At 29.5% G+C, this 26,536-nt stretch overlaps 3 protein-coding genes across 4 annotated transcripts; all 3 read left to right on the forward strand.

The window, feature by feature from the left end:
* The first annotated feature begins 121 nt into the window (after positions 1-121).
* Positions 122-6,400, forward strand: LOC124496380 (Protein strawberry notch). Its single transcript, XM_075733156.1, has 7 exons — positions 122-746; positions 810-1,178; positions 1,261-4,838; positions 4,899-5,045; positions 5,114-5,319; positions 5,388-5,844; positions 5,902-6,400. Exons 3-7 carry the CDS (start codon positions 1,487-1,489, stop codon positions 5,997-5,999), a joined length of 4,260 nt encoding a protein of 1,419 aa, XP_075589271.1. The 5' UTR covers positions 122-746; positions 810-1,178; positions 1,261-1,486; the 3' UTR covers positions 6,000-6,400.
* Positions 6,401-6,808: 408 nt separating this feature from the next.
* On the forward strand, positions 6,809-21,757 carry SppL (signal peptide peptidase-like protein). Of its 2 annotated transcripts, XM_075733167.1 has the most exons (10): positions 6,873-6,921; positions 7,066-7,632; positions 17,618-19,135; positions 19,216-19,400; positions 19,515-19,634; positions 19,718-19,796; positions 19,863-20,121; positions 20,192-20,504; positions 20,571-20,680; positions 20,755-21,757. In XM_075733167.1, the coding sequence occupies exons 3-10, from the start codon at positions 18,828-18,830 to the stop codon at positions 20,821-20,823; spliced, it is 1,443 nt and encodes a 480-aa protein (XP_075589282.1). In that variant the 5' UTR covers positions 6,873-6,921; positions 7,066-7,632; positions 17,618-18,827; the 3' UTR covers positions 20,824-21,757. The 2 variants fall into 2 exon arrangements, with proteins under 2 accessions (XP_075589281.1, XP_075589282.1); XM_075733166.1 differs by having other exon boundaries at positions 6,809-7,632.
* Positions 21,758-24,922: 3,165 nt separating this feature from the next.
* Positions 24,923-26,449, forward strand: LOC124497263 (uncharacterized). Its single transcript, XM_047060900.2, has 4 exons — positions 24,923-25,043; positions 25,115-25,347; positions 25,410-25,989; positions 26,053-26,449. Exons 2-4 carry the CDS (start codon positions 25,131-25,133, stop codon positions 26,330-26,332), a joined length of 1,077 nt encoding a protein of 358 aa, XP_046916856.2. The 5' UTR covers positions 24,923-25,043; positions 25,115-25,130; the 3' UTR covers positions 26,333-26,449.
* The last annotated feature ends 87 nt before the right edge of the window (positions 26,450-26,536 follow it).

Genomic DNA, 26,536 nt, shown 5'->3' on the forward strand with positions numbered 1-26,536 from the left:
AGAACAATAAAAAAAAACCTATGCTACTACTTTTAGAATATATACTACTACTACTTTTCATTGATCAAATGGGGAAAGGAACCAAAAAAAAAAAAAAAAAACATGCATGTTGTTCGTCGTCACTCTCTCTTTCTCTCTTGTTGTTGTATGTGTGTGTCTGTGTATCATCTTTCATTCATGCATGTGATGAAAAAAAAAAAAAAAAATACCACCATACAAATCAAATAACACACACACACACACAGTGATTATTAAACAGCGTGTTCTTTCATCATCATTTATTCCTCATCCTGATAAATTTTTTATCATTCATTTTTGGATCGAATCCAACAACAATAAAGAAAAAAAATTCGATCCAATTATCTTTTCGATTTGTCCATTCCAAATATTTTTTTTTTCTCTCACCAGATTTCCTCGTTTATTTACTGTGTGTCAGTCTATAATATTTCGATTTTGTCTTCTAAAATCATATCGAATGTTTTGTATGATTTCGAAAAGTTTTTCAAACAAAAATCTTACAATCCTATTACATCATCATTCATTTATTGAATTTTCATTCTTGTTTGGTGTTCCAATCGGATTGAATTATCATGATGAATGACAATGTTCATAATGATGTTGTTGATGATAATGTTCAATCAATGACAACAACTTCATCATCGATGACAACAACGACAACACTGACGACTGATATTCTTTCTGCCGCTTTAGATGAATGTGGTCTTGGTGATTTTTTTGCAAATCCGGTATGTTTTGTTTTTCGTTTTTTTCAATTATTTTTAATTAAAAATTTTTTTTCTCATGTACAGATTGTTCATGATGATCTAACAAATTCATTACCGAATTCACCTGGTGATCATAATACAATCATTGCCAATAATAATACGGTGATAGTCGATAATAATAATGTTGGTCATTATCAATGGCAACAATCATCATCATTGGTTGATGAACAATTATTGTCATCAAACACAGCTGTGTCATCATCATCATCATCTGATCATTCCGAATTTAATAATCAACAACAAATTTCAACATCATCATTTGATTCACAACAACAATCCATTATTTGTACCAATAATCAAATACCAACAACTAATAATACAAAAGCAACCATCATTCCTATTAATGCTATAAATACAGCAATAAATGGTCAACAACAACCATTACTTGTAAAGGTTTTTTATTAAATTTTCAAGAAATTTCCATTTCCATCAATACTAATTTTCCATTATTTTTTCTCACACCATTAAAATCTAGAAAATTCAACGATATGTTTTAACTAAAAATAATGCTCAACAACCACGTTTGATGGTAGCTACATCATCATCATCATCATCATCAGCAACTAATACTGCTGCTATTCAGAATTCAAATAATGTCCATATGATGAATCGTTCGATGACGGCTGTACAAAATTCAAAATTATTAATTACAACAACAACAACAACAACAGCAGCAGCAGCATCTATCACAGACAACGAATATGATATTGAATGATATAAGTAATCAAAAAAAATTGACCATTTCACCAAATGTTAATGGTACAATTAAAATTAATGTCACTACATCATCACAACCATCACCATCATCGACTACTACGACAACGACTGCATTGTTAACAGGATACAATAAACAACAACCAACACAAGTGATTCAATTATCAAATTCCCAACCTGCTGGTATACGTATAGTAAATCGAATAATTCCACAACGACAACCATCACAACAACAACAACAACAACAATCTCATTTAATACGATTACCAGGCACACAAAATGTGATACGAATCCAAGTAAAATCACCACCAAATACTGCACAGCAACAAATGATGAATCAACGACCGACATTAATTCGTCCACAAATTGTGATACCAACAACAGCCATATCAACATCATCATCATCATCATCAATGTCGGTTATGACGAATGGAATAAATAATAGCAATCAAATGAGAACATCACAGAATCGAATCAATATACAATCATCAAATATTATCCGATTTCAACAACAAACAAATGGATCAACAAATTTCATTTCAGATATGAATAGTAATCCATCTACACCGAAAACACCATTAACGCCATCTAAATCATTTTCATCATCATCATCATTCGAAAGTAAAGATGATGATCAATTGGAAAAAGATATAAGACTTAGTGAAGAAATGCGAAGATTACTTGAAGATAATGAAGAAGAATTAGCTAATCTGGAAACATTTGCAGATTATATGCCCACTAAATTGAAAATCGGACTTCGACATCCAGATCAAGTGGTTGAAACAAGTTCATTAGCATCAATTCCACCACCAGATGTATATTATCAGCTTATGATTCCAGATGAAGTTATTGATGATGGCCGTTTATCTGCATTACAATTAGAATCGATAATCTATGCTTCACAACAGCATGAAAATTTTCTTCGTGATGGATCACGTTCCGGTTTCTTGATTGGTGATGGTGCCGGTGTTGGTAAAGGTCGTACAGTAGCCGGTATAATATATGAAAATTATCTACGTGGACGAAAACGTGCCTTATGGTTTTCGGTATCGACCGATCTCAAATATGATGCTGAACGTGATTTACATGATATTGGCGCTAGCCGTATCGAAGTTCATTTGCTCAACAAATTTAAATACGGCATCAAGATACATTCACCGGATAATGATAATGTTAAACGTGGTGTGATATTCTCTACTTATCATTCATTAATTGGTGAATCAACTAGTATAAGTGGAAGATTTTCTACTCGATTCCAACAGGTGTTACAATGGTGTGGTGAAGATTTTGATGGTGTAATCATTTTTGATGAATGTCATAAAGCAAAAAATCTATTTCCAAGCGGTACAACCCGTGCGACAAAAACTGGACAAGCTGTATTGGATCTACAACGATGTCTTCCAAAAGCACGTGTTGTATATGCCAGTGCAACGGGTGCAACTGAACCAAAAAATATGGGCTACATGACTCGTCTAGGTATATGGGGACCTGGTACACCATTTGAAGATTTTAATCAATTTGTTGCTATGGTTGAAAAACGAGGTGTTGGTGCAATGGAATTGGTGGCCATTGATTTGAAAATGCGTGGCATGTATATGGCCCGGCAATTATCATTTAAAGGTGTTCAATTTCGTATTGAACATGTACCATTATCACGTGAATTCATTCGTATATATAATTGTTGTTGTCGATTATGGGTGTCGGCAAAAACAAAATTTGAAAAAGCATTAGAATTGATGGAAGCCGATCCACAAGTGAGCAAAGCAATTTGGACACAATTTTGGGCATCACATCAAAGATTTTTTAAATATCTTTGTATTGCATCCAAAGTTAAATTTGCCGTTGCATTCGTTAAAGAATCATTACGTTGTGATAAATCTGTTGTTATTGGCCTGCAATCCACTGGTGAAGCACGTACATTAGAACAATTGGAAGATAATGGTGGTGAATTGAATGATTTTGTATCGACAGCTAAATCAGTGTTTCAATCATTGGTGGAACGACATTTTCCAGCGCCTAATCGTAAAAAATTGGCCAAACTATTAGGACGTGATACAAGTTTTTTTGATGATTTAGGTATCAAATTAAAACGTGATGCAAATGATGAAATAATTGCATCAATCAGTGATGATGATGATGAAATGATGGGCAAAGTTAAACGGCCAAGTGGCCATAAATTTTTTGATAGTGATGATGATGAAGATGATGATTTTGTTGAAGTTCCAGATGATGAAGATGATGATGATGACGATGACGATAAATCAGATGATAGTGATATTGATTTTGATGAAATTGATGATATTATGGATGAAAAACTTGGCCTAAAACCTGGTGGTAAACCAAGTGCATCATTAAAATTTATGGATATTTTATTGGGACCATCATCATCATCATCTTCTATGGCAACAACCAATGGTCGGAAACGAAAACGTAAAGCATTATCTAGACAACGACAGAAACGTATTCGTATGCAGCAACAAAATAAACGACGACAACAACAGCAACAATCAAAAAAATCATTGAAGAAAAAATATGAAAAATATTATAATGATTTCAATAATGTTGGTTCCGATATTGGTGGTTATTGTGAAATGTTGAAAAATGAGCTGCTTGAACAATTGGAATCATTTGGTGAACGGTTACCACCGAATACATTGGATGAATTAATCGATGAATTAGGCGGCCCGGAACAGGTAGCCGAAATGACTGGCCGTAAAGGACGTATTGTCAGCACCCAAGATGGACAAGTACAATATGAGGCAAGAAGTGAAAATGATGTTTCATTGGAAATGTTGAATCTAGTGGAAAAACAAAGATTTATGGATGATGAAAAACGTGTGGCCATTATATCGGAAGCGGCAAGTTCCGGAATATCATTACATGCTGATCGTCGTGCACGTAATCGTTGTCGTCGTGTTCATCTAACTGTTGAACTTCCATGGTCGGCTGATCGTGCCATACAACAATTTGGTCGTACACATCGATCGAATCAGGTTTCAGCACCGGAATATGTGTTTCTAATTTCAAAGCTGGCCGGTGAAAAACGTTTTGCATCAATTGTAGCGAAACGTTTGGAAAGTTTAGGCGCACTCACTCATGGTGATCGTCGTGCCACAGAATCAAGAGATTTATCACAATTTAATATTGACACAAAATATGGCCGTCAAGCATTAGAATTTGTAATGAAATCCATACAAGGTAGTAGTGGTATAAAACCATTGGTTTCACCACCAGAAAATTATTCAAGTGATGATTTTTTCGAAGATTGTCGCGTCGGTTTGGCCGGTGTTGGCCTGTTGACTATTGATCGTAAAACTGGTGCCATTACATTGGACAAAGGTTTGTGATGGAAAAAAATTATCATCGTGTGAATTTATTATTTTTCTGTCTATTTTCCAGATTATGCCAATATAAATAAATTTCTAAATCGAATACTTGGTCTTGAAGTTGAATTACAAAATTCACTTTTCCGTTATTTCAATGATACAATGGATGCCGTGATCAAAGGAGCAAAACGTAGTGGCCGTTATGATTCCGGTATCATTGGTATGTGTCACACATTTAGTGTCGTTATGATCATCCAATTAATTAATTTTTTTTTTTCGTTAATGTAGATCTAAGCAATGAAGTGGGAAATGTACGAAAATTAGATTTGGAAAATTTCATTCTAAAATCATCATCAAGAGCGGTCAAGATTCAATTGCATACCGTTTCAGTGGATCGTGGTATATCATTTGAACGTGCCGATAATTTACGTAAACAGGCATTTGATGAAGAAACTTATTTTAAAGATGAAATTGGATATTATGTTTCAAATTCGGTTTGTTGAATATTTTTTTTGAAAATGGTTTCGAATCTAATTTTTCTATATTCCATGTTTATTATTAGACATATCAAATTCGTAAGACAATATTTTTGGCCATACCCGAAGAGAATCCGCAGAAAAATAAAGACATGAAACAGATTTTTCGTATTTATAAACCATCGCTTGGTCTACAGGCTAAATATGAAACAAAAAATACATTAAAAGAACGTGGACAAAAATTAAACGATATGGAACAGGTGGCCAAATTGTGGAATGAACATTATGAAAAATCTGTTGATGAATGTACACATTTATTATTGTTTGGCCGTTGTCGTGCATCGATGATGGTAACAAAATCATCATCATCAACAGTAAAAACAACAAGTGGTTGTGATGTTGGTATTCGTAAACGTAATTATTGTGTATTATCCGGTGCTGTTATGACCGTTTGGCCTGAAATTGAAAAAGCTATACCACAAATTCTTAATCATAAGCTACAGGTTGTTCGATTAAAAACTGAAGACAATCTTAAATATATTGGTAAGTTTGTTGTTGTTGTAAAATTTGTGTTTTTTCACTTTTTCCATTTATAAATAGGTCCATTGATACCGCCAATGTATGTGGATGAAGTACGAAAATGTTTAAATCGTTTAGCAAATGGTGAACAAACACAATCATCATCATCATCGTTATAATTTTTCAAATTTTGATCATTTATAAGCCCATTTTCAAACAATACCTTATCATGAAACTTTGTTTTTTTCTTCTTCTTCATTTTGATTCAGCTCATCATCATTATCATCGAATACACCCTCACACCCACACATTATTTTATTATTTCATTTTCTATTTTTCATACATATATAGTGTGATTATTGATCTAATACCCGGGACCAAAAAAAAAAAAAAAATGAACCCGGGCTAACTAGTCCCATAATAACCGTATATCATATCCATACATTTATAATTACATTACATACATAATTAAATTTGATGATGATTCCACACCAATTTAGGTTGATCCAAATTTTTATTTTCTCTACTACCTGATATATATATAAAAAAAACTAATTAAGATCAGATTTATCAATCAAAATTGAAATTATTTTTTCAAATTATAAAAAAATTTGTTATTTTATCGTTTTTTTTTTAATTGTTGAATTTTGATGGAAATGAAAATGAAAAACGAATAAAAATTTAAAAAAAAGAAAAAAAATTTTCTCTCAAAAAAATCTTTTGTTGTTGTTTGTCTGAATATCACAATTCAATGCTACTACCACTACTACTTACTCTTATTCTCACTTTATCAACAACAGCAGTAGCAGCAGCAATGGATTCTCTTTTGAATATTTATCGGATCCTTTCTTTTCAATATACTACTTCTTTGTTATTGTCTTGTTACCACTACACTGATAATGGTAAGTAATGTATTTGTGGCGTCTGTATTATTATTATTTTATGGTTGGATATATATAAATATACGATGATGATGATGATGTTTATTATGATTCGAATTCATTTTTTTTTCTCGTATATAATAATCTTTATTATTATTGAATTGATAAGTAGTAGTCATCATCAAATAATCGGTTGTAGTGGCTCTGTGTGTATGTCCAGGTGATGTTGGTTTATTCTTTTTTTCGTTTTTCGTTTTTTTTTTTTTTTTTTTGCTTTCTAAAATTTTTCTTCTGATGCTGTTTGTTATTGTTCCAAACATAATGTATTGTGTGTGTGTGTGTTTTTGTTTGTTCACAACTATAGATAAATTCAGTTGGGTGTGTGTGTTTTTCTATGTTTATGCGGCGAGTATTCGATTCTTTCATTCAGATCCTATTTTTTCAAATGATCATCAATAGACCGAAAGAAAAGAATTCTACATCTACCATCGATTTCGGTGTTGATGTTATTATTCTGTGCATGTGCGTGTAACCGTTTGCTTATTTTGTGTACAGACCAAAACGACAAAAAAAAATCCCAGAATTCTGCTACGGTTTTCATCATTTCTACATCGACAACAACAACAACAACAAGAATCGCTTTTTGTACATCATCATCATATAGATTTTTTCAATGAAAGTGGAAAAAAAAATAAAAACACTACGAATCTCATTCAGGATTCCTGACTCGGCCATTCTTGTTTTTTTTTTTTTGCTTTGCCTTGCTTGTCTTTGTTTGGGTGTTTTGTGCAATATTAGTTCCTAGAAAATTTAACTCATTGGATCAATTCTAGTGTTGAATTTCAACGTTTTTATTCTGTCATCATCATCATCATCATCATCATTGAAAAGTTCAAAGTCGTTAAAATGTAATTGAATCTCATCTATCCAGGTATGTGTCATTTGATTGGGAATTTTTTTTTTATTTAATTTTAATTTTAAAAATTTCAATTTTTTTCATTTCGAAAGTAAATCAAGTTTTCTTTTTAGCTATTTTTATCCAAACATGAACACTGAAAAGAAAAAATCATTTGACAATCCTTTATATTTTTTTTTGTTAAACGATTGCATCGAATCATTTCATCATTTGATTCGATATTTGGTACTAAATAAATTATCATGTGCTTGAAGGGATAATCTCGTCATCATTTCTTTTTTTGGATCTGGTTTTTTTTTGTCCAATGATGAGATAATTGAAAATGGTAATCGGTTTCTAATAATAACATTTGTAAAAATTAATCAATAAATACGGCTCTACTTGTTTTAAGGCTGCTTGAATTTTCTTTGGAACTTTTTTTTTGGTTATTTGCTAATTTCCCCTTATGAAAATGGTAAAAAAAAAGATCAATTAATTGATTGATTGATTGATTCATTCATTTTTTTCTTTTGTTTTATCAATTTCACCGAAACAATGATTCAGATACATAGATATTGCCGTAATGAAAAGACAAATATAAAACGAATCTTATCTTATGGCAAATGGGAATCGAAAATAATAAAAAATTGAATCATATGACCTATTCAATTTTGATTGAATTTTCAATTCAAATAGGACAGGGATGGAAAATTCAAATTTGATTGTATTTGAATTGATGATGATGATGATGATGATGATAGGATTTTTGTATTTTTCATTTTTTTGTTGTTTGAAAATTCAGCAAACAAAAGAAAAAAAAATATTCCATAATTTGTGCTTTACACACATAGAATGAAATGGATCCTAAAAATAAAATAAAAATCAATGTGGATTCAAATCATAAAGATAATAATAATAACTAGGCAATCACATCATTGTCATTATTAAATTCGTTTTTTTCCACCACCATCACCACCACGGCCATCGCCACAATCGATTGATTCATGTTTATTCAGGCTTGGAATTTGTTTATCGATCGTTATTTTTTTTGTTTGTTTGTTTGATTTTTTTTTCATTCATCTTTTTTCGATTCAATTCTTTGGGATTCGTTTCGATCCAATCCAGTTTTTTTCCGTTGGATCGTATTCTCACTCTGTTTGAGCCTTGAACATCATCAATCAATGATGATGATGATGATGTTTTCAGCAGAATTTTTTTTTATCTCATTGTTTCTTCCATTTCTCTCTCTCTCTCTCTGTTTCACTCTTTTTGGGTTGCTAAAAAAGATGACCTAAATTGTTGTTTTTTTTTATTTTTCACAAATAACGTATCGTTGACAATCGATTATTGTGTGTGTGGGTGTGTGTGAAAATGTGTGTGTATGTGTGGGTGTGCGTGTTTATATAAATAGAGAGAGAGAGAGAGAACATACACCCATCTTTTTTTGTTTTATCTTTCACATCACGATTAAATATTGATGATGAATTATGATTGTTTGTTTTGTTGTTGTTGTTGTTGTTGTTGTTGATGTTTGAATTTCATTTTCAATCATCAAATTTTTCCATATCAATATATACTTGACACATTTGTTCAAATTTTCATGTGTATGTGTCTCTTTTTCATCACGATCATCATCACTCAATTCATTTAATGTTGATCTAGATATTTCGTTTTTTTTTGTTCTTGTTGTTGTTGTTGTTGGTTGTTTCTTTTTCTTTACTTTGATTTTTTCTTCTTCACTTGAACATTCGATGTTATTTTTTTTTTTGTTATTTTTGGCAAATTTATTGTTTTGAAATTCGTGATAAATTATACAAGTAGTTTTTATATGATGACGGATGATATGTTTTACATTTGTGTTTGTGTGTGTACCAAAACAGCAATGTTAAAATATATAACATTATTATCCACTTAAATAGCCAAATAGTAATACTGATGATGATGATGATACGATGATATCGATTAATGATAATTATGATACCACAATGAATGAATGAATGATGATCATCATCATTTTCATCTTTTTATTGTATCTTTTAATGGTTTTAAATAAGTGGAAAAAGAAAATTGACTGAATAAGACCACAATGTCCATTTTTATTTTCTATTTTTTTTTTTATTTTCAGACACATTGTCCAATACATGTAAACTGTGTTGTTCCACTGTTGTCCAATTTGATCGATTCATTCATTCTATTCATTGTTATTTAAACCTAAATTGTATTTGAAACCGAAAACTTTCAACTCTCCCCTCACACACACACACACACATTCATTCATTCCGATTAAGTTTTCTAAAAAATTTTTCAGTATCATTGATCATTATCATCGGACATCATTTTTTTTATATCTAGTCTTCATCCATTATCGTTAGATGTTTATAATAATGATGATGATGATGATGATAATGGTTAATAGTTGAACTATCATATCTTTCTATCCTAGATGAAAATCATTTGTTTGGAAAATGGTCTTTTATTTTCTGAATGGCAGCCATGCAGCAGCAGCAGCAGCAACAGCAGCAGTAAATGATGATGAAATTGTACAAACAAGATTGATTGTTGCTTGTTATTCATCTCATCTTTCATTTACACTGATAATTGTTATGGATAAATTTTTTTCTTCTTATCTTTCGATGATGATTGACCCTCACCAACACACACACACACACACAATGAAGATACAAACCATTTATAAATGAATGGATAGTTTTGCTTGTTTTGGTTGTTTCATTCATTCATTCATTCATTGAATTCAATTCATCTTACGTTATTTTTTTCCAACTCATTTTGTTTGTTTAATCGTGATGTTTATTTTGTTGATTCAATGTGTTTGTGATCCCAATTTTTTAGGTCTTCAGGTTATTATTGTTTGACCTAATTTCTCTCATTTATCATCATCATCATCATCATGGTTCATTTATGTTTTAACAAGTCTCTACTCTTTTTTTTGAAAAAAAGGTTGGGGTCAATCTTTTCACCGGTACCTGACCATCTTTTTCACATTACATAAAGATTTCGCTCTTTTTTTACACTCAAACACACACACACATTTTGTGAAAACTAAATTTAGTAAAATCTACATATTTACCTAACCTAACCTAATCTTATCTATCTATCTATCATTTCATCACCAATCCTGACTGTTGATGATGATAATGATGGTCATCATTTATTCATTCATCATTAATAATTTCGATTTCGCTATAAAAAAAATTTTTCATTTTTTTTCAAATTTTTTTCCTATTATTATCATTTGTGTGGGTGTGTGTGTGTTTTTTTTATGGAACAAATGTAATTGAATTTTAGAATATAAAAAAAATTGATCATATATGAACATTCATGTGAATGAAAAAAAACGAGTGGGAGTTGTAAATTTGTGTGTGTGGGCGTGTGTTGGTTGATTTTCTGTTATTATTATTATTATTCGGACAAGGGTGCACATTTCTCTTTTTTTTTACAAATTTCCAAAATATTATTAACCCGTTGATTATATGTTTGATATTAATATGGTGAAATTTGATATGAATGAATGAAAAATACGGTTCATTTAATCGAGGACAAATCCTTGATCATTTTCATAATAGCATACAATGTTTGATCCGATCATTATTGATAATGATGATCATGATCCACTGTAATGTGAATAAATTGGGTTTGTGAATTTGAATAATAAATTATTTAACGATGATGATGATGATGATGATGATTTAAATAACGTTGTGTTTTTATATACTGAACTATGCAAAAAAAATTGTAAACAACGATAATAAGCTTAACCGGAATATACTCTTTGCATTTAATTTCGATTAGTTTGTTTCTTGGTTAATGATTTTCATCAAAATGAGAGAGAGAGGGAGTTAGGATGGAGAAGAAAACAATTTATTTTTAGCCATTGGAATTATTCTATTTTGCTTTTGGCCATCAGTCACTGGATTGTTCAAAGAATTGGTCTGTGAAAAAAAAATCTGGATTTTTTTTGCCTGGTGTATGTTTACTGTAAAAACCTACGCACACGAACACAGAATCAGATTAGTTGGTTTTTTTTAATCATTTCCTTACTCCCAGAATATGACGTTTGTTTGTCTTGCATTTTAATATATGACAAAATGATGAAAAGGTCGCACGAATTCATTTGCACTAGAATCGTTATTTTTTTTTTTTTTGTTACTTGAAAATTTTCATTTCATAGCACTGGACACTCTAATGATTTTAATGTCATGTGTGTGTGTGTTTTATTTTTAGCAACAAAAATTTGACAACCAATTGAAACCATGAATCAAATTGATTGTTTGGAAACAAAAAAAAACCAATTCGTGCGATAAATTTTATTGGTTTGTACACTGTCAAAAATCAATGAATGTATGACAATGTCATTGGCCATTGAAAAATTCATTTTTTTTCTGTGTTTCTCTTGAGAAACAAACGATTCACATCCACGATCACACACACACACACCATTTTTTTCCCATTCCAAGAATGATGTTAATGATCGATTGACCTTTTTTTCTCTTTGTTTTTATTTTTATTTTTTTTTGACGCTTTGTGTGTAAAGAGAGGGTTACCAATGTGAATAATTGTGCGTGTGTGTGTGTGTTGTTGTTGTTGTTGTTGTTTTCATTTTGTTGTTTAGAATGAATAATTTTTGTTGTGAAATTACAGTTACAGGTTACAAATATTTTTTTTTCTCAAATTTCATGACAAGTTTATTTTCTCAGAAAATAAAAAATGAAAAAAGAAAATCATGACAAACAAAAAACAGCGACAAGAAATTGAAAAAACATTAACATACAAATATATGCGCTGTGTGTGTGTGTGTGTGTGAACAAAATACAATGCAAAAATAAAAACAGGTGTGCCAAACCACCGGAATCTTTTTTTTTCTTGTTCATTTTCCATAGATCCGTTTTCGTGAATTTTTCAAGAATTTGTGTGAAAATTTTGTTTGTTTGTTTGTTTGTGCTGTTTGTATGACATAATTACAGATTCAATAGTGTAGCCATAGTGAATAAAGAAAGGGTTCATCATCATTAACATATTATTTTTGCCATTTTGGCCAACAACAACAACAACAACGAAAAAGTGTATAAAAAAAACTAATTTTGTTAACCCATTTTTATCTACGACCTTGACAATGGCAATGACCTACATTATGTGATTATTATTATATGTAATCATTAATGAATGATGATGATGATTATATGCCACACATTATTATAATTTTTTTTGTTCGGTTTCATGATTATGATTTTATTGATTGAATTTTTTCTTTTATATTATTATAATAATGACTTTAATCGATAAGATAATCATGATGATGATGATGACCTTATTAAGAAAAATCGAATTCATAAATCGATAAAACCAACGGGTTTTAAATCAAAACATAAAAACTTTTTTCCTATTCATTTCTTTTATCATTTTTTCTTTTACCATTCATCAGATAATCATGATGGTCCATATGTTTCATTTTTTTTCCTGCTTCCGGTTTGTTATTGTTTATTTCACTGGTTTTTTTTCTTTTTTTCTTTCTCTCACAAAAAAAATAAGATGGTTGGTTGGACAACTTATTGTTGTTCATTTTGGCCACCACCACCACCATCACCACCACCACTTGCATAGAAACCGACCAACCAAACAGAAAAAAAATACTCGTACCAAACAATAGATACAACAACATTTCAATTCAATTCACATAGATTCTGATGAAAAAAAAAACAAAACAAAACAAAACAACAGGACATTATTCTATGTCTTTATGAATTGAATGTGGTAACAATAGTTCACAAGTATTTTATTTTATTTTTTGATTTGATTTGATTATAATTTATTTTTATTCTTGATGATGATGATGAAAAAAAAACAAGATGTGAAGATGTATTTTTTTTCATTAAATTCTGGTTTCATCATCATCATCATTATTATTTTTTTGGACAATTTTTTTTTTCATTCATTTCTTCGTCTTTAAATAAAAACCTTATTATTATTTGTGCATTAAATAATGCTTCCTGGATTCATTCATTTCACTTCACTTCAGCCAGTTTGTTTTTCTGTTTGATCGATTTTCTCGTTCAGGTATGATGAGAATCATGATGATGATGATGGTGATAATAATAGAAGTTTTTCGTTCATCAACAGACAGCTGCCGATTGTGTGATGGCCATTTCTTTTTTCTTTCTTTTTTTCTCTCTTGATGATGATGATGACATTTTTTTTTCTGTTACTTGTCGATATTAATTTTTATTTTCCAATAAGACAAGAAAAAAGACTTTTTCAGACATCACCTGTGAGTTGTTTTTTTTTTGTCACGAATTGAATGTTTTTGATTATAAAGCTGCAGTGTTTGGTTTCTATTTTGATGTCTTAATTTTAAACAATGCTTGGTTTGAACAATAATAAATCACACATGATGATGATGATGATGATGATGTTTAATTTTGTTCAAAAAAAAAAATTTTTTGAATTCATTCAAAGTTGTTTTTCTAACAATGCCAAAAGACCATTTTAGAATTACCGAAAGAAAAAAAAGCCGGTTATTATTATTATTATGGTTGTGTTTGTCTGTGTGTGTGTTTTTTGTTGTTTTGTTTTCATGGTAAAATCAATCAACACAGATGGATCCTTTTTTCTTTACCATTTTGACCTGACAGAACTGATTTTCTCATTTACAATGATCATTTCCATTGTTTTTTTTTATATATATCATATAACAGCAAACACCACACACATGTGTTGATTATTTTAATTCTTCAAAAACTTGCCATTGTTTTGTTTTTGTTTTAATATTGTTGTTGATCGACTTAATTCATCATCATCATCATCATCATTGCTTTTTTTTGGTTCAAAATTCAAGTTTTTTTTCCACCATTTTTCCAAATTACCATTCGGTCTAACGATTTGATATGATGATTGTGTAAAACTAAACTGTGTGTGTGTGGGTGAATTCAAGTGAATTTAGTCTTTGAGGATCTTGTAGTATTATCGTCGTTTATAGTATCATTGTCATTGTAAATTGAGAAATGGAAATTTTTTTTTTTCGTTCATTTTATTATATAACCCTTATGTTTAATCATGCGTATTTGGTATTCACAAACGAAAATATAATCTCCATGCTCTATATATATACGAGATACACACGCACACCAATTTGTATTTCAATGACCAAAAAAAAAAAAAAATCCAATTCTCTAATCCAGATCAAGTTCATGTTCACAGTGAGAGACAGAAAAAAAAATCAGCAAGGTAATAATAATCATTACATTTAAAAATTCAGTGTTTTTCTTTTTTCTTTTCGAATTGAACCATTTGCAATAATTTTTAAATTTTAATTTTGCAAGATTTTAGTAAACCTATAGTCATTGTCTGCGCTGAATTGACTACGAATAAAGAAAGAAAAATAGACAAAACAAAACAAAAAAACGTTCAATTTACATAATTGGCCATGAAATACGATCATCATCATCATTTTGATTCATGTGTTTGTTTTGTTTTTTTTTTATTTCCCATTGCAGCAAATCCATTTTGGTAACAACAACAACAACAACAACAACAATCAAACTTTGACACTGAACTACTACTACTACTAGCTTACATCATCATTATTATTATAATATAATTTGTGTTTGAATTTTTAATTTTTTTTTTTTTGTTGTTGAATATTTTCATTGAATAATGATGATGAAAACAATATAGACGAGATAGAAGAGAATGAAAAAAAATGTCGCATATAAAAATGATTATGGTGACCATATATATTCCATTCATTCATTTTAATTTTTTTTTTTAATATGCAGAAATGAAATGAAATGAAATATTCAATGATGTGATGACCTCGAACACCTTGTGATTGTTGATTGACAAAACAAAACAAAAAATAAACAATGAATTGACATCATCATCATATTATGAATATGTTTATGAAACTTTGTTTTTTTTTGTTGGCTGACTACTGTCAACCATCATCATCATTATCATCATATCATCTTATGTTTACTTTTGTTTTTTTTTATTTGGTATAAACATGTCGAAACATTACTATTTTTATCTGAAACTTTGCAAAACAAAAACAAAACAGAAGCAAATATGATGATGGTGATGATTATTTTATTGTAAAAGGTCAATTTGGCCAAGTTGATTGTAAGATGTTGTTTGTTTTGTTTTGTTTTGTGTTCGATTTTATATTTATGTGTGCAAATATATACAACAACATATATGACAAAGTGTCGAAACATTCATAGATGATAGAACAAAACAAAACACGGATAAATTTTCGTACAATTTTTCAACAAAAATTCGTGCAAGTAGATCTTTTTTTCCATTTTCATTAATTTTGTTTTTTTTTTAATCATCTAGAGATCTGATCTAATCTTTCTTTCTTTTTTTTTGTTCGATTGAATGACAACAAGATGAGTTTGTTCATGTTTACAATGTCAATAATGATTGTGGACAGAAGAAATTTGGGTTGCACTTGACTTTAATGTTTTATTTTTCCCATCAACTTTGACTGAAATTGTAGATTTTTCAAATTGATTATTTTTAGCTTGAATCGTGAATTTTGTATCCAATTTTCAAGTTTTCACATATGAGATCTTTATGAATCAAATGAAAAATCGACCTTGTTAATGATGATATTCGAATTGTAAAATGAAATGAATTCGATTCGTTTCATGATCCGAATCGAAGTAAATTTTGTTTTGGCCTGATACTTGTTTTGTTTTGTTTTTTTTTCAATTAACTTTTTGGCCTTTTTTTTCTCTTTTTTTGATCTATCTCTCTACCTTGGAATGAATCATTTATTTAGTGACGGCCAAATGATGATCATGATCATTTTCTCTGGATTCAATCATGAATTACTTAATCATGATCATCAATGAACGAATTTGTTCAAAATGTGTATCATACAGATTAGATTTTCATGATCCGATCTACACAACACATACAATTCGCTTTCATTTCATTTTTAATTTTTTTTTTTTTTTGATCACGACCTAAAATTGACTAGATATTCAGGTGTTGTTATAATCGTGATGATGATCTATTAATCAATTTCATTCAAAATAATGGTCAAAATTTGTTGATTATTGTCATCATTGGATAATTGATCATTGTTGTTGTTGTTGATCATCATCATATTTTATTTTTTTCACATCTTGCCATAACATCATCATCATATGTGTGAGTACATTACGTGATGATGGACATTAACAAAGAAAACAGGAAAAGGTGTTTGTCTGTGTAGGGGAAAAAAACAACAACAACCGGAAATGTTATTCAATTTTTTTTTATTTATTTATTTATCATCACTAAAGAAATGGAAAACACCATTAACCGTAAACACATCGTACACACACACAACGATGACGAAAAATTCACATCTTTTTTCTTCAAAATAATTTGAAATGAAAGTGTCATCTTCATCATCATCATCATCATCATTTTCGTGTTTGGATTGATCTAAATTTTCACATCATCATCATCATCATCATTTTAGCTTTTAGTTTATTTATTTATTTCATTTTGACTCGAAAAATGGATGAAATTTTCTCGTTTGCTTCTTTGAAATTTTCTATTCTGTGTTGTATTCAAATGCAAATTGAATGGATATGAATGAATGAATTTTAAATTGGCGATTGTGAGGCAAAAATAAAAAAAAATTTCTTTACTTTATCATCATCATCATCATCATATTCATCTTTTTTTTCGCCAACAACAGCATTATATTATGAATGAATGGAAAAAAAATCCATTCAATCCATCATCATTCACAAACAAAGAAAAAAAATGATGGATAAGATTTTCTTTCCACTTTTTTTTTGGATCGTATGGTCCATACTATAGGGAATTATCTGTGTGTGTGTGTGTTTGTGTGTGCCGAGTGTTGCATTGAAACGGGCATTCATTCGGTTTTTTTATCTCCATTCAAAATATTTAAATTGCTTCCAGTGTTGTTTTCCATTTTTTTTACGCAAAAATTTTGTAATTTATTCATTCAAAAATTTCTCCTTTTTTTTCTCATTTATCACAGATTATCATCTCCAATCATCTCCGATTTTTTTTGCGTGTGTGTGTCCATCAGATGACTGTGGAATTTGAGAAAAAAAATAAACTTTCAACGTATAAAACCAACGGAGAGGAAAAAATTGTTTTGCCATTTTTTTTTCTTGGTGACATTTTTCATTCATTCATTCATTTCCATTTAGTCATATTATAATAATAATCATCATCATCATAATTTTTTCTTTTGGCGACAAAAAAAAACTCTACCAATTCATTCATATATCTCTTTGTCTCTGACTCTCTTTCTTTCTTCTCGTTTCTCTTCTTCAATTAAAACACACTTTGATGATAATAACCATCTTCATAATGACGATGATGATAATGGTTATGATGAAGCCACAAATTTGTCTCTATCTCAATCATCATCATCATCATCATCAACAACAGAGTCCATAACATCCAAAAAAGAAAACAAAAATTTTTCAACTTGTTTCATTCACATATATATCTATTCACACACACATCTTTGCTATATGGCAATTAACAACAACAACAAAACTTGTTCGTGTTTTTTATTTCAAAAACTAAAAAAAAAAAAATTTTTGTTTTCCAACAACTTGCCATAACAAATCATCATCGACAACAACAACAACAACAACAAAGAGACAATAATCATAGGGCATCATCATTTTTTTTTATTGTTTGTTCCAATAATTGGAACTTGAGACGACGACGAAAACAAAACAAAAAAAAACGAGGTGTGTTAGTGTTCCAGCAATCTATTGTTTTCATCGATAATTTCAATTTCACCATTTTTCTTGTCCATTTCAAAAATATAAGATGAGATCACAATCAACGACAACAAAAGTGTAAAGATCTGGAACATTTTTGAACATCATATGCTTTTATTTTCGATAGAAACAAATAGACTTTTTGGTCATATTTTTCCCTTCAACAAATTGTTATCACATCACTTATCATCATCATTTTTCATGTTTTCAGATTGTTTTCAATTTCAATTTTTGTTGTTGTTGTTGTTGACGCCCATCCTCTTGATGCTAATACCACGATTTATATCCCACCTACACACACGCGCGAAAAAAATATTCAATCATCATACAGTAGCATTTGAAATTTTTTTTTTGAACATCAAATCATCGAATTATTGATCTAGATTATATATAATTAATTGATTGGAAAAAAATAAGAAACGCACACACTCATCATCATCAAACATCATGTCATCACATATTCATAGTTTAGCATCATCAACAATAAATACAATACAGACTTTTGTACAAAATCAACAACAACAACTTAATAGTAATCATCATCTATTACATCATCATTTGATTAGTGATAATAATAATGGTATAAGTGGCGGTGGTGGCACTGGTGGTGTTGGTATTGGTGTCGGCAACCATCATATTCATCATCATCCACATTTACAGCATAATCATCATCATCATCATATGAATCCACATTTAATACATCATAATGTTGTTGATCCAAATATTTCATCCACAGAATTTCAATCAAATCAATGGTTTGTTTGTGTTTGTTTTTTTTTTTTTTTTTGGTTCATTAAAATTCTAATTAATCATGATTTTCATTTTGACAATTTAGGATGTATACATTAATGGATTCATCACGTGTATCAACATTTTTAATACCAATGTTATTGATTGTTTATGGTAGTTTTCGTTCATTAAATATGGAACAGGAAGCTAAACAAAAAGAAAAAGAAAGAGAAAAAGATGGTCTATTACCATCAACATCATCATCATCGTCGTCATCGGGTGATAATAATAGTAAGTAATGATGCCATCAAAATAAAAACCGTGATCATTTATATTCTTATTGAATTCAATTTCTTCAACAACGCTATATTTTTGTTTACTTGGAATCGGAATTGCGTAAAAAAGATGTACAAACATTGGATACAATGCAAGCATTATGTCTTCCATTAGGTGCATCCATCTCATTATTAGTAATGTTTTTCTTTTTTGATTCAATGCAAATGTTATTTGCAATATGTACGGCAAGTAAGTATGATGAATATGGATGATGATGATCTTGTGATCCTTCATATTAATCGATTCTTTTTTCTTTTCTCACTGAAAAATAGTCATCGCAGCCATTGCATTAGCATTTTTATTATTGCCAATGTGTCAATATATTATGAAACCTTGTACGGAAAAAAAGAAGTAAATATAAATCAAATTTTTGATTTGATTCAATTTTTTTTCATTCTTTTTTTTTGTATCCATTAGGATCTCGTTAGGTATTTGTGGCCGTTTTACGCCGGCCGAACTAGTCTCATTTTCATTATCGGTTACAATTGTTTGCATTTGGGTGTTGACTGGCCATTGGTTATTGATGGATGCAATGGGCATGGGACTTTGTGTTGCATTCATTGCATTTGTACGTTTACCTAGCCTCAAAGTATCAACATTATTATTGACCGGTTTACTTATCTATGATGTATTCTGGGTATTTTTTTCATCATATATATTCAGTTCAAATGTTATGGTATATGTTTTGTTTGATTTATTTGTTTTTCTGTTGTTAAATTTTTATTTTTTATTTTCATATATACAAGGTTCGTGTGGCAACAAAAACAGCAGAAAATCCTGTCGGTATTGTATCGAAACGTTTTCATTTGAATGGTGGAAAAGATGTGCCGAAATTATCATTACCTGGAAAGCTAATATTTCCATCATTACAGAATAGTGGACATTTTTCTATGCTTGGTCTTGGTGATATTGTTATGCCCGGTTTATTACTTTGTTTTGTATTACGTTATGATGCATATAAACGTACATTATTGAATTCAGCCGATGCTGGTGTACCGCCACCAAAACATTTGAATCGATTCACTTATTTTCATTGTTCATTGATTGGCTATTTTTTTGGTAATGTTTAAATTTTCAATGAAACATCTTAATAATTATATAGATCATCATTTTCAATAAATATAGGTCTATTGACAGCCACCGTATCATCGGAAGTGTTCAAAGCAGCTCAACCAGCACTACTATATCTTGTACCATTCACTCTATTACCATTGCTTACAATGGCCTATCTAAAAGTATGAGTTAAAAGTTTTTGTTTTTTAAATTTCTTAATTTTCTTTCTAATTTCTCATTACATCAAACAAACCAGGGAGATTTACGACGAATGTGGAGCGAACCATTTATTACGACAAGTTTGCCCAAAAATCTTGATGTATGAAATATATCTAATATAATCAAGATCGATAATCAATTTGATACGAACGATAAGAATGTTGCCCACATGTCACATACACACACACTGGACATTCTTTTAACCGGATGAATTTCGAAGAAAAAACGAAAAAATACAAGCCGCACAGTTGAAATTTAACTGCCAGAAATTCAACTTAATTCATTTTTTTTCTGGCACTTCAAAATCAATTACCGGAAGTTATAGCAGCCGTGTTTATATTCTAAATGAAACCAAAATTCCATTCAAATTCCTAATTCTCTAACTATCTATCTCTATATCTATCTTTATCACTTACAACAACCTCCAACGCACACAGACACACACACAACGAAATAAATCCCATCTTTCTCTATTTCACACTTTCCAAAAAACCCACCCACCCACCAATCAAACACTTTATCTCTTTTTCTTACTTGTAATGACGATTCTATATAATTTTGGAATTTTAAATGTGATTTTATTCCTTTCCCACAATCTTACACCCACCCACACCCATTTATTCTGTTTCGTTATATTTTTTTTTTTTTTGTTGCAAATAGTTTACATTCACTTACTCACTAGATTATTACTGATCATCATAATTTCATTCCATTTGTGAATATAAATACATATGATAATTATATTTTGATATAAAGAAAAAGATTTGATTTCAACAACAACAACAACAAAAAAATTCAATTAATGATCTTGATCCATATTACACACCATTATTGATTTGATTTGATTCTGTAATACAAACACACACACACACACGCGCATCTTATGTAAATTCATTCATACATCATCATTGACCATTTTCCATTTGTAAACAAAAACATATGTGACAACGAAATCATATCATTTTGATTTGTAATAAAATGAAAAATTTATATTCAATGAAACAAAACAGAAAAAATAAAATTTAAATATTGTGATCCCATTTTTTTTTTTTTTTTTTTTTTTTTTTGGTTTCTTTTCATAATGATTCTCGAAATAAATGGGTAGTTGCAAAAAGACATTACAACATTGTGTAAAATTAATTGCTTGTGTTAGTAGTGGATTCAAATACAAATGTACTAAATGTATCAGGTGCTCTACATTATTTTATTATTTATTTTGTCATACAAATTTTTTTATAAAACAATGTAATCAATGGTAAATTCATCATGAACAATTGGACAACTTGAAATTTAGTTATGAAAAATAGTTGACCACAATGAAAACCGAAATGATTATTGGACATTGTTTGTATGAATAGATTTGATTTTATCATCAAATTTATATGGCGATTATGATACTTTACAATCGATTTTCTTGCCATCTGATTTAATAATAATCGACAATAATGATGATTGTATTTAGGTGGAAAAGTTAAGCGTGTAAATATTACGGTTGCAATGAAGTATGCTGATAACATTCCCAATATGGCCAGTGTGTTTGTAGGGGTCATTTCAATTTGACGGCTATAGAATACGCACGTTGTTATGGATAATATTTTTGAGGCTGTTTCAAAACTGAACATTGCCAAGCTTACTGTTTTATCCAACAATGCTACATCCGAATAAATTTCAACATATTCTTTTTGTATGCTAATCTCAAAATATTTTATTTTTGAAATATTTTTTGATAATTCATCTTTCTTCAAGAATATATAGACTTGTTTCATTCGTATTTTAAGAAATTCAAGAATAAAACCAGATGCTACTGTGCCAACTAATAATGTAAAACTTATGATACCAACTTGAAAACAATACAACAGAAAAAAGATTATGCCAAATAAAAGCTCAAGTAATGTTATCTGATTGTGGAAATAGGTTTTTGTAATGAAATAAATTTCTATAACATATGTGATAATAAGACCAATAATAACACCAACACCAGATAAATAAGCTGCAATTTTTATTAATAAATAGTAGATAATCAAATGACGACGATAATTTGTTGCTATTTGTTTTTCGTCAAAAATTAAAGTTTTATATGCTATACTTTGTATTGGTGATTTATAGGTGATTATCTGAATGAAAAAATAGAACCAAGTCCATTCACTAATACAAAATAAAATAGTGATTGCTATGATCAATAGATCTAATCGTTTACAATCGATAATTTTCTCCAAATATTTGATACTTATCCATAATGAGTTGTCTACAGAGCAAATATATATTACTAAAACAATAATAACCAACCAAGCATTGAAAGATGTTAAAATTGCTTGTCTAAGTCTTCGATATGTTCTCGGTATCCGTTGTCGTTGATATTCTTCACACGAATATTGGATTTGCAGAACAAAAAATTGAAAATAACGAAATCCATGATAAACAATCTCTGATATTTTCGGTTCGGTATTCAAGTAAATCAAATGGGCTATTTCCAATTTAACAAAGATGACAATATTTTCGATTAACATACGTAAACGATCCATGATCACTGACGAGACAAAAGTATGGTTTGTTCACCATTTGAGTTGTGTTGATCGACAGAATAAAATGGTTGAGTTTAAATATTCTAAATTTCCACAAATTTAAATCATTTTCATTTTTAGTTCAAGAAATTTGTTCAAATTTAGACAAAAAGTATCGAAATTCCAGAAAGCAATATCGATTGATCAGTAAAAAAAACTTTTTCGTCGTCTTGACAAAATATTAACGCTCTATCATCATAAATTATAAGAATGTCTCATTGCATTCTCATTTGGAATGGAATATTTTTTTTTGCCTAAAAATTTTTTCATTCAAATGAATCATTTATTTGTATGCAAAAACAGAATAAATTTTTTTCTCTTGAAATTCACGAAATCGATCACTATTAACAATGTTATTGTCAATTAGGAACTTTTAATTTCCCCCCTCTCTCTCTCAAAAAAAATTGTTTGAATTTGAATAAAAAAGTTTCGATTTTCAGCAATCGATATCGATTGATTAAAATTTTTTTTTTTCAATTTCTTGATGATATATCTTAAATTATCGATATATGATTTTCAAATTCAAAAGAAAAAATCAGTTTTCACTTGATAGCCAAATTTTTTCAAATAAATCATTTTTTTTGAATTAAATTTTTTTTGTTATGTCCAAAATTTCATTTCATGCCCCGTATAAAATTCTCTTTGGTTTTTTTTCTAATATTCTCATTTTCAATCCCTATCATCATCATCATCGGGGATAAAAAAAAGCGAAATTTTGAAATCAAACGTCTTGTTTATAGAAATTTCACTAACAAAACACCTGGATAACAGACATAAAAAAAAACCTAGAAACAAAATGGAAAAAAATGCTCATAATTTATTTGCGTCAGATATAATGAATTAATGGGGAAAAAACAAAAACACGGAACTAACCTGATCATCATCAGCATTAAAAGGTGGTGGTGGTGGTGGTGGTGACCACATCATTTGATCAACAATGACGTAAATTGTGATTTGATTTATATCAGAACGAAAAAACAATCGTTTTGTTTCGACAATTGAACAAAAATATTTTTATATTCGGTTGCCAACAACAAAATCGGCGTCATTTGATGACGATGATGATGATCATCGTGATGATAATCAAATGCCAATGATAAATTTGTAATGGTTCATCATCATCATCATCAACATCAACAGTGAACCAGCATCACCTGTTGTATGTTGAATTTTGATTTGAAAATTTAATTTTTTTTATGATCGTCGAGGTCGTTGTCGTCAATCGTCACAAAAAAAAATGTTTTCGTTTTTTTTTGTTTTGCTCCAAATGTGATGACGTAAATTGATTTTTCCATGTGTACGTAATTTAATTAATTGAATTATCAATCAATCAATCAATCAATTGGACAACAGAATTTTGTTTATCTTTCTCTTAATTTACTATGACCATCATTTGAAACGAATCGTAATATTTCTTGTTTTCCATTGGTGTTTGTGTGTGTGTGTGTGTGACAAATTGATCCATAACGATTGACGACTATTTTCATCATCAGTTTCTATTTCAATGCCATTGGTAACGTTTTTTTGTTTTTTTTTTTGATTTAAATCTAGGAATTGGATTGATAAACAAAATTTTTTTTACATCAAGAGAAAGAAAAAACTACCTGGGTATATAATGACCATCTACCTGTGGTTTTGATTTCAGTTTGATTATCATCATCAAAACGCAGCTGATCTAATCGATCGAACCCGTTATAATTCGAATTCGAATGTGTTAACGTTCTAATTTTGGAATCTTTTTGTTTTATTATTTATAAAAATTTCGGTAAGTTTTTTGTCTTGAATTTTGAAAATAATTTTTCTAATAACAAAAAAAAATGGATTCATTTTTTTCAGTCGAATCGAATTGAAAATGACAAAATTAACATTGAAAACATTGGCCACGATAACGAAAAAACCATCGGTCGATGAATTGGATCGCATATCATTAGTGGAAAATATTTCATTAACAAATACCATACATGATCTTCTCAATGAATTGAATCAATATGGTACAATGGTTAATGAATGTTCGAAGAAAAAATATTTGCTTGTAAAACAGCTACAAAATGAAATTGATCACATTCATGGTAAAAGAATTTTTACCATACAATTTTTCGTTAATTTTTTTTCCATTTTTTTTCAATCATAGAATTGGGTAAAATTCCAGTATTAAGTGAATATTTTCAACTATTATTCAATCTGGAATCATGTCAACAACGAATTGAACAACATGAATTAGATATATCGGATATTGTAACCGAAATGTGTATGACAAAACATATAATTATCAATATGGTACAAATTGATCAACAAACACGATTACTAGCCAATAGTAAACAACATTCATCATCGACATCATCATTGGTATTATTGAATTGGAAGAAAAATATGGTGAAAAAAATTAATAACCAAACTAAACGACGAAATTCAATCATTGATGATGATGATGATGATGATGATGATGATGAATCCAACAACATTATAGCAAAATCGAATGGTTCATCAAAGATATTGAAAAATTTATTCAAATTTCTACGAAATTCACCAAAAACATACAACAAGAATCATCGAAATTGTTCGATACGTTCCATACATAAATCATCATTGATCGATGATGATGATGATGATAATACTGCATTCAACGATCCAACGTTTGAAACGATTGAACGTTTGAAAATGAAATTGAAATTTTTAAGCAAACATCGACAATCGAATGAACAATGTTTTCGGTGAGTATTTTGATTTGATTTTTTCTGGTTATTAATAATTATTGGTTGTTATCGATCTCGTAGACAACTTATACAAGATTGTTTATCATTGAAACAAGAACTAAAACAATATTATCAACAACATTATAAAGAATTAACCGAAAATCAACAAAATCTGAATCAATATTTTCGTTATCGATTACGTACAAATGAATTACAATCACAGATTGTTACAATGGATCAATCAATTAATGATTATCGACAACAATATCGTAATACAATGGATCGTATACAAACATTAAGCAATACGATACATAAAAATCGTAATAATAAAGATGGCTATATATGCGATATCCAATCATAAGATGGCGACACCATTGGATGTTTTTCTTTTTCTAATTTTTTTTTTAAATTTATGGCGGCAAAACGACAACAACCACCATTAATCGGATTCTTTTTCACATTTATGATTTGAAATGAAGACAAGGAAAAAATTCACATTTTTTTCGTTCAATCAACAACAACACTACCTCTTTTGTTTTGCAACGAATGTGATCTTGAACTTGTG

The sequence above is a fragment of the Dermatophagoides farinae genome, chromosome 7 (genome assembly GCF_024713945.1).
Source record: "Dermatophagoides farinae isolate YC_2012a chromosome 7, ASM2471394v1, whole genome shotgun sequence".
NCBI classification, from domain to species: Eukaryota; Metazoa; Arthropoda; class Arachnida; order Sarcoptiformes; family Pyroglyphidae; genus Dermatophagoides; species Dermatophagoides farinae.

What these genes read in the sequence shown, in the direction of transcription:
- LOC124496380 (XM_075733156.1), top strand. Translation starts at nt 1,487, where the DNA reads ATGATATTGAATGATATAAGTAATCAAAAAAAATTGACCATTTCACCA. An exon ending in TGCCATTACATTGGACAAAG is followed by an intron (nt 4,839 to 4,898) that starts GTTTGTGATGGA and finishes TCTATTTTCCAG; the next exon opens with ATTATGCCAATATAAATAAA. An exon ending in TTATGATTCCGGTATCATTG is followed by an intron (nt 5,046 to 5,113) that starts GTATGTGTCACA and finishes TCGTTAATGTAG; the next exon opens with ATCTAAGCAATGAAGTGGGA.
- LOC124497263 (XM_047060900.2), top strand. Translation starts at nt 25,131, where the DNA reads ATGACAAAATTAACATTGAAAACATTGGCCACGATAACGAAAAAACCA. An exon ending in TGAAATTGATCACATTCATG is followed by an intron (nt 25,348 to 25,409) that starts GTAAAAGAATTT and finishes TTTCAATCATAG; the next exon opens with AATTGGGTAAAATTCCAGTA. An exon ending in TCGAATGAACAATGTTTTCG is followed by an intron (nt 25,990 to 26,052) that starts GTGAGTATTTTG and finishes TCGATCTCGTAG; the next exon opens with ACAACTTATACAAGATTGTT.
- SppL (XM_075733166.1), top strand. Translation starts at nt 18,828, where the DNA reads ATGTCATCACATATTCATAGTTTAGCATCATCAACAATAAATACAATA. An exon ending in ATTTGCAATATGTACGGCAA is followed by an intron (nt 19,635 to 19,717) that starts GTAAGTATGATG and finishes ACTGAAAAATAG; the next exon opens with TCATCGCAGCCATTGCATTA. An exon ending in ATTGATTGGCTATTTTTTTG is followed by an intron (nt 20,505 to 20,570) that starts GTAATGTTTAAA and finishes CAATAAATATAG; the next exon opens with GTCTATTGACAGCCACCGTA.